The sequence below is a fragment of the Vigna unguiculata genome, chromosome 4 (assembly GCF_004118075.2).
Source record: "Vigna unguiculata cultivar IT97K-499-35 chromosome 4, ASM411807v1, whole genome shotgun sequence".
Lineage (NCBI taxonomy): Eukaryota > Viridiplantae > Streptophyta > Magnoliopsida > Fabales > Fabaceae > Vigna > Vigna unguiculata.
Window position 1 is genome coordinate 28,586,430 of NC_040282.1, and position 12,613 is coordinate 28,599,042.

The 12,613-nt window shown below is 34.6% G+C and overlaps 1 protein-coding gene across 1 annotated transcript; it reads right to left on the bottom strand.

The window, feature by feature from the left end:
- Positions 1–8,624: 8,624 nt before the first annotated feature.
- Positions 8,625–12,150, bottom strand: LOC114182176 (aquaporin PIP2-2-like). Its single transcript, XM_028068973.1, has 4 exons — positions 11,637–12,150; positions 11,117–11,412; positions 9,304–9,444; positions 8,625–9,173 (listed from the first exon to the last, which is right to left on the bottom strand). The coding sequence occupies exons 1-4, from the start codon at positions 11,935–11,937 to the stop codon at positions 9,054–9,056; spliced, it is 858 nt and encodes a 285-aa protein (XP_027924774.1). The 5' UTR covers positions 11,938–12,150; the 3' UTR covers positions 8,625–9,053.
- Positions 12,151–12,613: the final 463 nt, after the last annotated feature.

Genomic DNA, 12,613 nt, shown 5'->3' on the forward strand with positions numbered 1-12,613 from the left:
TTAATTATTTTTTGGTTTTCATGTGGAAAATATGTTAACATGCACTATTTATTTTTCTTTTCCAAATTAATTAAAAAGTTATTGATTTATTGTAATAAAAATTGAAATTTTTATTAAAGATTCAAATTAGAATATAATTAATTAAGTTATACGTGATTAATTTTAAAAGTTTGCTCAGCGGTAAAGACAACGTAAAATGTATAAAAGTGTGAAAAAAATTGGTAAATTGAAGAAGAAAGAGAATTTTGTTTCTGGTATATAATGAATAAAGTAAACTCGAAATAGTGAAACACATATCATGTCGGTACATGAAAAGAGAGGACATCATAAAACATATATGAAAGTTAACCTCTTTTATTGATATAAGAAAGTAACCTATTCATATGATATTGTATCGGTATCTTCATAATATGTCTAGTATGTCTAGTATGTAATGGGTGTGAACAAAGAAAGTCGTAACATTGTCTAAATAAGTTGTCATCTTGAATGTTCATACTTGATAACTTCTCAAAAATATGCTCTTTCGTGTATTAAAATGAAGGGTTTTGATGAATCATGTTATTTGACTAAGTAATGAGATCATTTCTCATTTGAAGAGCTACCTGTTAGTGGTAAAGAATGGCAACTAATATTCTATTCAAATTATTTGCTTCCTTTAGTAAATCCCTTATTGTTGAGTTCATCTAAATTGAACACATAGACATGAAAAGTTTTCAGTTACCTTGATGAAAAAACTATACTATAAAATATACTGAAAATGAACTTGTAAATTAACTTGTAATTGTTGGACTCCGCCCCTATTTTAGTTAAAAGTTCATGCTTTGTTGATTGGGGAGATTGTTGCAAAATGTCATTATAATAGTGGTCTCCTTCATCAGTGTCTTCATCAATGGGACTTTCAGCTATTGGTTGTGGGTCATCATCATTTGGGAGACGATGGTATTGCCATACACCATTCACATGAACTATATTCAACTTCTTCAAATAATTTACATAAAAATGATGTCTTAATGATATACTCGTGCTACATCCACAGAAAGGTCTACTACAACACATTGCATGATTGTAGTGATCAAAATTTGGTATGGAAGACCCAATTCAGTAGCCCTGCACTTAAACATGTTTTGCATGATGACATGTGGCCAATTAACTAAGATGTCATCTTGTAGAGTCCATATCATGAATATGTCATCTTGTAAAACGTCTGTTGAATTAGTAAGTTATGGTGTCAAAAAATCATTAACACATATTATAGTAGTCTATCATTTATGTTTAAAGCACCGAAGGTTTTAACAAGTTTAAAAAGACTGCCCTGTTTGAGCATGGAAGCCAATGCCATGTCATGGTCATAGTGAAGGTCTTCTGGTACCTCTAACAATGATAACTTTCGACCTTGATATTTCAGATGACATATTTAAACAAATCAATAGGTTTGAGCCTAATTTTTTTTTATCCACTTCATTTATTAGATAACCATTGATCGAGATTTGTAGGTTTGAGTAGAAGACATTAATTAGATCCAGAAAGTATAGATAGGATAAGGCGACATAGTTTGATAGTCCTTGAAAGAGAATGTGTTGATGGAAATAAAGACCGAAATCGATAAATGATTCAAAGTTCATTATTTTAGGCTCTATAATTCTTCTATGATAATAGTGTGCTCCATATTGTTCCATTTGATGAATACTGCTAAAGAATTGTGTTTGATTTAGGACGTCTTCCACTAAAGGTTTCTTTGGTTGGAGAGGATCTTCATCTACTGCGACCTGTTTTCCCTTGCGAACTTTATCTCTATACTTTCATGATGAAGATGCCATTAGGATGAAACTTCAAATTCATTAACAAAATAATTAGTCACAAACTATAAAGATAAAGCCAAACAAAACAATAAGCTTAAACATACAATGCAAATGTTTTTCGTAAGATAATTAAGTTCCAAATATTGTTCCATACAAATATACAACAAAATTGTTTAACACAAACAACCTAATCAACGCAACCAACCATCATACTATATAATTTATTAAGGCAAAGATGTGATGACATTCACATAAATCGCTTTGTGTTGATCGAATTTGAACAAAGGTAATCATGAATAATGGTGAGACCGATATGAAAATGTACTATAACATGGTTTCCCTTATGTTTTTAAATTACCTTGATGAGCTCATCTCAAACTTCATCCTCTGCTTCAAAAACCTTTGAAATGTTGTTCCATGCAAATCCACTAATGGAACAAAATAAGTTGTGCACTTCACGCCACTTCTCTTTCTAGACTTTTTGCCTATTCCTAACATTATTTTAGCTAAGACCGATAAACCCATATTGATGAAGATTATTCACTATATTATTGTATGCCTGTGTTATCCAACTGCTATCAACTTTGTCTCCCACTAGAGCTTCATCTATCATTGAATTCAAAATTCGTTCATCCATCTCGTTTGTCCATTTCGTGAATTCACGTCAAACTTCAAAGGCTGCTAGTCCCTTTCCCCTATTCATTTAGTACCCATGGCAAAGAAAACTTATTATGACATTTCAATAAACCACTAATTCAATACATGGACTTATTTATTTTCATAATCTGCCGACATATGATTTACTATTTGATCCCTAATATTACAATCAAGCCTATTGGCATACTTATTTTGTTGTGTATTCCTCGTATTGTCATGTTGTTCGGTCAACTCTCTATCCATCTTATCAAGTAATGATTCGTCATTATCCACAACGTGAAGGAATTTTTGTAGGATATAACATGTTAAAACTATATTTGTCATCGTTTCCAAGAAGTAATGAGGTTCAGTTCCACTTGCTATAATAGGAAATCATTTTTTAATCATAACAAATGTTCTTTCAATGACATTTCTCAGTGACAAATGATGATGATTAAACAATTCACGCAAATTTTGTGGTCTTTTACAAGCATATTCTTTAAGGTGATATCACACACCTCTGTATGTATCAACACCCAATTTCGTCTAGATAAGAAATAAAAGAATTTTGATATAGAAAATAATTAGGAAAAGGAGGGAACAATAAAAAAAGATAAACATTGATTTGAGTATGGATATATTCCTTTTTTTACATCCATCTTATTTTAACTATTTTTATTTTTATTTTTTATCTTGATTATTTTATTTTATTTATTTTAACTTTAATTTTAATCTTATTTTGTGTATTTTTTTATTTTATTTTGTCTTATTCCTTTTTAAAAAAATAAATATAAAGAAATTAAAAAAAGTGAAAACAGAGTCAACTAACAAAATCGTGACGGTATGGAGTTTAATTGATCTTTTTAGAATAAATCCAACTTTCCAAAGATATTATTTTCCTACAATATTATCCAAACATCGCTTATCAGTGACTTATAACCATCAAATAAAATGAAATAGAGAAAAAGCTAACCTTCCGATATGACTAGTGAATCATCTCTAACAAGAGCATATTTTAAAATTCTTGAATCAGATGATATTTGTAAGACCCGAGAAATTTAAATAATTAAATAAATAATTATTTAATAAATGCGGTTAGTAGAAGCCTTTATAGCATTTAATGTTAATTGTGGTAAATTACTAGCTCAAATGGTTGAGAGTACTTGGTTGCCTTGAAAGGACTTGGGTTTAAGTCCTATGTGTGTCAATTGTATGATATTTTGTTTTGTGCATTGTTTTAAGGTTACCATTGAATGTGAGTAGTGATAATGTAATCCTAAAATTATAGGAATTATCATGAAACATGTTTGGTTGAATTGGTTGTGCACTTGCTTTGTGAATTAGAGGGTGTAAGTTCAAACCTTGGTATGGATAAAATTAACTTCTTTATTTTTGCTAATATAATTGTGGCCTGAATGTGAAAGGGTAGGGAAACCCTAGTGACAATGAATAAAATTTAAGATCAATAATAAATATATAATTTAAAAAAAATTTAAGATCAATAATAAAAATAATTTTAACAAAAATAAGATATGTAAAAAGAAAAATTAAATAATAATTTAAAACAAAAGAGAATTGTAAAAAAATGATTAACAGTAAATTATTTATAAAATAATTAATTTTTAAAATAACTAAGGGTAAAATGGGTATTATGAAATGTGGACACAAAAAGAGGAATCCCCTTTATTATTATAGAATAGATATAGATTATAGATAGATGCTTTGAGAGTGTGATCGAAATTGTGAGAGCATTGAGGGAAGCCAATTTGGGTCAAGAAGAACTATCACCCTTCATTTTTTTTAAGCAAATTAAACCAGGTAAAGGGAGCTTTTCGTGTATTATGAATTGCATGTGCATGAATGTGTTTTGGCCATGACTTTTCGTGTGATTCTGAGGGTTGATTGTTTTGATGTTGTTTGAGCAATCCCTTATGTGTTTGTATGTATATGATGGGGAGTTTTGTGTGGTAATGTGATTCATGATTCCATCTCTTGTTTTAAGGGTACAACTGGGTTTAAATCATGCTCATGAATCGTGATCACTGTCACGGATTGATTGGTAATGTTTAAATTGTGTTTTGGACATGGTTTTCTGGTGTTTGCGTGCGTGAACAGGGAGGACATCTGTTATTCTCGCTTAAGCGAGCAAGGCTCGTCAAGGCAAAAATAGCGGAGCCTCGAACCTGGTTCTGCTTGAGCATCTCGCTCAAGCGAAGAGCCATTGTTTTGGGCAACATGTCATCTCGCTCAGGCGAGCATGCCTTGCCTAAGCGAGAAATCGTGAGGGTTTTGGAGTTTTGCTCGAGTATCTCGCTCAGACGGAGAGCCCTGTTTTGGGCGACTAAGCATCTCGCTCAGGCGAGAGGTCTTCGCCTAAGCAAGAAATCATGGAAGGTCTTGTGTTTCTACTTGACTCACCGCCTAAGCGAGGGACTTCGTATCGAGGCGATGGGCAATCTCGCCCAAGCGAGAAGGTCTCGCCTAAGCGAGACTTTGCATTAAGCCACTATAATGCGCTCGCTCAAGAGAGAGAGCTTATCTTAAGCGAGACAGGCCTGGTCGCTTGAGCTAAGACTTCTAGCTTAAGCGAGATTAGTGTAGTTTGGCGTGTGTTGTTTGTATGCAGTGATGCAGACTTGGATTAGGAGATGTTGTGCCATGAGCGGGTAGGTTCATGGATGGTGGTGAACACGTGATGATATGAGCAGCGAGGTTCATATCCAGTTACTCTAGTGTGAGGATACGAGCGAGGTAGGTTAGTATGTTCCGTGCTCACACTTGAGAGATGTTGCGTGCGGGGAGGTACGTAGCTGGTGAATCACGTGGGTTGGACTACGGGTTGGTAGGTTCGTAGAGTAGGACTACGAGTAGGGAGGTTCGTAGAGGTAAGACTACGAGCAGGCAGGTTCGTGTGAGCATCATAAATCATGAGTCCATGGCTAATTATGTTATGTGTTGTGAAGGTTGAAAAGCCTTGGGGATTAAGGTCTTGGCCAAGAACTAACTAGAATGAATCAGATGGTGTATTGCTTTTATTCTGTCATATTATATGTTAATTAATTATTTATAAGTTCACCCTTTCTGTTTGTGCTTGGCGATGATCATGTAATTCGTTACACAGGAGCAGATGATGCTACAGGTGATGTCGGTAATGCATAGAGACGAAGAGAGGGCTAGCTTGGGGGCTCTTGATATAGGGATTTGATGATGTTATTTCCTTATGTTGGATTTTAAGAACTTGTAAAAAAAATTATTATTTAGTTATGTTTAAATTATGGCGCTTTGAAAAATAATTTGAATATTTCCCGCGTTTGGGAATAATAAAATTTATGTCGATTGATTTTCTATATTTTAATTATTTATTTAATTAAGTAAAATCCAGTAGGGATGTTTCAATATTCCCTCGCATCCGGCCAACACATATGTAAATTTCATATCAAAATCGCAAACAACAAATATGTTTTGAGTTGATCAGTCCTTTCTCCCTCAAAACCTGGGAGCATCTACTCTTGGGACCTTTACTCAAACATGAGTTTTGTCAATAGCCCCTAATTATATTTTTTTAAAAATTAAATATGAACATTTTATCATTCATGTCACTGTATAAAATATCAATGTGGTTGATGACATTGTTAGTTAAAATATGGTAAAATCAACTATTATTTTGGACATGGGGATAAACCTTTGTGTATGATTATTGAATTAAAAATTTAAACTCAAAAGTTAAAAATGCATCCAACACATAGTGAAAATGCCTACTAACTGTCGACCTAGAATGGTGGAAAAAAAATGACACACTTCAATTCTTCACATTATGCCCAATAACGTGTAGAAATTTGGCAACTTGTTCCTCAACCGTTGACCTTATTACATCGTTCACAAACCTCATTGCCCTTAGTTGGTGACATAAGTTAATAAATGTCTTTGGTCTCATGCATATTATGTCACGACATAAGTCAGTGACATAAGTTAATAATTGTCTCTACGACGGTCTTTGTTTGGCAAATACTCATTAAGACTATTTGTTGTGCTTGAGTGCATATTCAAGATATTCAACGCATGCACAATGATATATAACATTGTTAGTGCAGCTAATACGATGCACAATTGTAATTGTCGATGTGAGTGTATAACTATATTAAAGTTCACACCCATAACGTCATTGACTACATCTTTACCATCCAAATATGTCATATCTAATTCTTCTATCTAAAATACCATAAATAATCAAAATAACTATTACATATACTTAAATAAGGCCACAATGTAAATTCATCAACAATTTCTACAAAATAAGAACATAATAATCAACACATTGAATTATTATATTTCACTTTAAAACATTACTTAAAATTCTTATCAATAGGGATTAACAAAATGGCAAAACAACAACTTAAGAAAATATATTTCATTCAATATTCTTTTCTATCAATAATAAATTAAAGAAAAAAAATAAACAACAAATTAAATAACACCCATTATTTATTACAAGCATTTACAACCTATTCAAAATTCGTTTACACATATACAACCAATTAGAGAAACATAAAAGACTTACCTTGTAGAAGTTGTTTATAGAAAACGAGTTTAGACTTACCAACCAGCAACAAGAAAAAGCACCAAAGATAGTAGGAAGAAGCACCAAAGATAGTAGGAAGAAGCACCAAAACAATGAAACCAACACAGCTTCCATAGATCTACCACCTACATCACACAATAATTAAAAGTAGATCATAGATATGTAAATCATAAAAACACAACAAAACATGCCAAGCACCAACACCTCAAACCAAGTCCACCAAAAGCCCCTAACGATACTTCTGTACAATGCAAAAGCCCTACACTAAAGCTCCAAGTACCCCTTCACACACAAATTCTAAGTACCCTTTCACAGTGGCAAACAACAGTAAAACTTCTTACCTATGCATGCAAATAACTTCACCAAATCAACCACCACATATGAATCATGAAGACACACCTTACAAAAACAAAGAGGAAGAACTTCAACTCCACTACCAACAACACACCACGACTTCAAACATTGCAAATCCACTCCACCACATGTAGGAACCTAGAAGTCCATGAATCAGCTCTTGTAACAGGAAAATGAAGCTCAGACCCAACCACGCCCAAACACTATCCGTTACACACACACACACACACCATCGATTACCTAACAGGTTATGCTATTGTAGACAAAACACGACATAAATTACATAATCGATACACTACACATGCAACACAGACTCAACCCAGCAACATGCACACACACATAAGCTTGAGCACTCACACACACATAGAGCTCGCACCTCAAATTACATGGACCACGAAAGGATTTTCGTTTACCACCATCCCATTTAGAAGAAAAATCACCTACAAAGCTTTCGAAAAGCTTGAACCATAAAACACAACACTTCAATACATGTACTCCCTCACCTCCAAAATTCACAACCATTCCACCAACATGCACAGACCCGCAAAAGGTGATATTTAATGGCAATTCAAAGATTTGTTCAATGAAAATTCAAAATCACAACTGTTTCATTCAAAAACTTTTACCGTATATAGCCTTTGTTAGGAATCATGACTGTGTTCAGCATGCTTTTTAAGGAATCTTTACCAACAAAGCAAAAGCAAAACAATATATAAGAGAGTTATAATTGTAAAATGGCACACCATCTCCACAAATCTTCTCAACCTTTGCATGATGGAAGAATTTATCAATCCCATATTTTTGCTCTCGCATTTCTTCACAAATCACCCTAAAAGAACACGCTTCATTTTCATAATCCGTTGTCCTTAACTCCTTTCAACGGTACAATTACACCAAACGAACATAGCAAAGGAGTTAAAATAAAATAAATTAAAAATTTAAAGAGACATTCCAGCTTTTCTTTTACCATTATCTTCTTCCTAAGAAATTTTAGCCTTTTAACCTTTGTCATAAGTTATTTCCACAAATGATGTAATTATCCATTACTTAAATAAGTTACTGTGGTTTCTAGCATTAGGAAGAAGGAAAAGAACACTTGCACTACAATAACTACTTATGATATTTTAGGTGATATTCTCCAATCATTTTGAAAGTTTCATATGTTTGTAAAATACAAAATATTTAATAAAAATGCAAATTACTAAAACAAAAAACAATACCTAACTAGTTGGTGGATATAATACAAAACATGTGCATGAACAAGAAAAAAGATTTGATGACATTTGTCTCATTAATAATTTTTCTACAGTGCATCAGAAAGTGTTTCATGATTCAGAATTTTCCAACACACATGTAGTGACATTTGCTTTTGCAAAAATACATAGTTACAAGCAAAAGATTGCAGGTGACATTGAATTAGCATAACCTCTCCCTTAAAACATGGGTTATCCTGCAATTTCACCAACTCCATTCTGACTTGACTTATTCATGACAACTAGTGAAAGTTCTAGAAATACTAAGGGTGCTTACTATTTACCAAAGGATCCCTTGTCTTGAAAGAACCTTCGATCTACATAGGGTCAAAGGACAAACATTTCCTATTACTATGTCGTTGTTGCAATATTAACTCATTTTGCTTCCAATTATGTTCCTTTTGAACCCATGAGAGGATATTGAGTAATAACTCATATGGTGGGGTTGCTCCTGAATGATCCAAGAGCCTTAGCAGCACCTGCTCTCAAGATGAATTGGTGGTAGAAGGCTGCAATGGCTGCTCCAATGAATGGTCCAACCCAAAAGATCCACTGAACAAACATCAACAACAACATATCAGACAATATTTCATCCTTTGTTATTTCACATGACAAGTTACAAATTTTAATATTTGATCATAGTACAAAACAATGTTGAATATGTAAGAAAAGAGTTACTTACATGGTCATCCCAGGCCTTCTCTTTGTTGTATATGACAGCAGCTCCAAAACTTCTAGCAGGGTTAATACCAGTTCCAGTTACTGGGATGGTTGCCAAGTGAACCATGAACACAGCAAAACCAATTGGAAGTGGAGCCAAAACCTTCAAAAACAGAACACAAGAACAATAACAAACTTATTATGTTGTTCAGTCAAAGCAAAAAATGTAGACAAAAAGTTGTGCCAAACATATGAATCCAAATTGATTATAAAGATTATTGCAATCTTTGGTGTTATAGGAAATTATGGATAAATGTGGCTGACGCAACTGCAACTATGGTCTGAGAGACTCAAAAATTCTAATTAATGTTGCACATAAATTGTGGTAGCAGACCCTTCTCTAAAACTTGCGAATAAAATAGGAAAAAAATGGAAATGGAAACCGATAAGCATTTGGGACAGATAGCACATGCCCCATGTGAGGAACATGGTTTTCTTTGTTTATTGATTTGGAGAATCTGAGAAAGTGTATGGAGGAACCTAAAGCTGATAATGACAAATGAGGATGATGCTGGAAACTCTCACGAGATTTGCCAGCTTGGGAAAATGGCATTTTGCATGAATGACACTGTTCTGAACACTTTAATTTTAGGCCTTAAATTTCCACATCAACAAAGACACATTTGCTTCCGAGGCAAAAAATTTGCAGAAGGAAAGTCCTCAAAGAATCCACTTTTCTCAAAAGAAGAAAGATAACAGACAAGATTCGTGGGACAAGGCTGTGAAAATCAAATACCTCCACAGAATCATATATGGTAATGGCCTAATGGGTCCATATTTGTAAAGAAATGGTGACATTTCTCTTCAACAGAAAAACATCATGCATTTGGAAATTTTAGAGAAAGAAAGGGATAGGTTCACCACTCTAGGATGCTTAGATGAATAAAAAATGTAACCTTTAAGTCAAGAAATCTGCCGACTTTCTTGTTTTGAGGACAAGAACTAGTAATAAAGGAAAGCCAAGCCAAGCAAGAAAAGTGGAATTTTCATCTACATTGAATGCTGCCAGTGCAATATTTATTACGGAAGAAGACTCTAGAAAAAGTAGCCAGAATAAGGATATTTAGATTACAAATTGAAAAGGAAATCCAAAAGGCTAACATCTTTAACTGTTTCAAATATTGAAAATAAAGATTCTATAACTATTAATGATAGTAAAAGTAATAGTAAACATAAATGTAGACTGTGCCAAAACTTTTTATGCAAATGGATAGCATAGACTGTAAACTGCATCATTTCAAATGGGAAATTGTTGAGTGGCAGCAGGTACAACTGCTTAAAAATGGAGTGGAATATTTTGTATTAATTGTGAAGTTCACTGAATCAGGAATACCCAGTTGGTGTGAATCTTGGTAACCATTTCAAGAACTACAACTAATATTCCTAATTACTTAAATGGCACTCTACCTAGTTTCACTTAGAAAGGATAACTAGATGCTTGAAGTTCAGATATCTAATAATAACTAAACCACTTCCCCTCCACTTTTTTGTTACCAATAACCAGTCTAAAGTAATTTCAAGGAACTTCAAGCTTCTATTTAAAACCAGAAAGAACTAAGAGTGAATCCGTGCTTGCTCAAAAGCAGGGTATATGACTATGACTATATGCTATGGAATTAGTATGCACTGTACCATTTAATCATTGCTTTCAGCACAACTCATGCAAGAAGCAATTTTCTCTATCTATTGTTTAACGTAACAAAAAATGTATTGTTCAAAAGGGGGCATAGAAGCATAAACAAAACTTCAAAGCAATAAAAAAATTGAGCACATACCGGGACATGAGAATCTCTAGCGTTCCTCTTGGGATCTGTAGCAGAGAAGACAGTGTAGACCAAAACGAAGGTTCCAATGATCTCAGCACCCAATCCAACACCTGTGCTGTAGCCTTCACTGAGCTCATTGGCCCCACCACCATACCTGTTGTAGTAACCCTTTTGGAAGGCCTTCACCAACCCAACTCCACATATGGCCCCCAAACACTGAGCCACCATGTACATTATAGCCCTTATCAGAGACACCTTCCGAGCCAAGAACAGTCCAAATGTCACTGCTGGGTTTATGTGACCCCCTACACTCAATACAAAATTCAGTTAAGTCACAAAACCTTGCTACCAAATCATGCTTAGTCATTTACTTTCACCCCACAAAACATCAGCATCCCAATTTGAAGGCTTTAGAAGGGGAATTACTAAACAAGAAAAACCACCGTTTTAGACCTAGAATTAGAGCTCAAAGATAGCAACTTTTCCTCTTTGGGTGCTGAGAAAGCAGAAGATGAGAAGGAAAGCAAACCTGAGATTCCAGCAGTGCAGTAAACAAGGATGAAGATCATGCCACCGAAGGCCCAAGCAATGCCAAGAATGCCAACCCCACCACAGAGATCACCACCAGCCTTGACATCACTCTGGCTCTTGTAACCAATGACAGTGAGGACTGTGATGTAAAGGAAGAGGAGTGTGGCAATGAACTCAGCAATCAAGGCCCTGTAGAAGGACCACTGTGTGAGTTCTTCACCATCGATCAAGGGTGCTGGAGGAGGGTCATGGTAGTCCTTTGCAGAGAAGGAACCACCCTCAACATCATGCTTCGCCATTGCAATCTGCAACCACCCTTTTCACTCTGATCAAGAACCTGAAAGAGAAGCTCACAGAAAAAGAAGCAAGCTTGTGTTTGATTTGATTAGTGTGAGATGCGAAGGGGTATATATTGAGGTGATAGAGTGACGTTGGAGCATTTGATTAGTGCCATTTTCACCGCAAAACAAAGACAAATAATAAACGCAATAAACTTTTTGGTTTCGGTTTGGCTTTCACCGACCTTGTCCCCACTTTCACTGCACCACCACCACCTCCCTAACATTCAAATTTGTATCTTTGTGTTTCTCTGTTTGTTTTGTCATTTTGTTCCCTTTGTAATGAATATGACACACTTCACTAGTTTTGTACCCCTTCTTGTCGGTATTTTTCTTCATTTTCCAAGTTTAGCAACTTAAACTTTATATAATTTAATGTTGTTTATTTTTAGACATAAGAAATAATTGATCTCGACCTTTGACCCGAGTCTACTTGTTTCAACATTCAGCCCATGTCAGTCCATCTCATCCTTTAGCATGAGCAGACCTGTCTTGACCTTTGGCCTGTCTCAACCTTTAACCGTGGTCAATCCATCTCTACCTTTTCCAGTACCAGCCTATCTCGCATGTTAGTTTGAGATGGACCGTCATGACCTTTGGTCTGAGATAACTTGCATCAACCTTCGATATGGTGGTC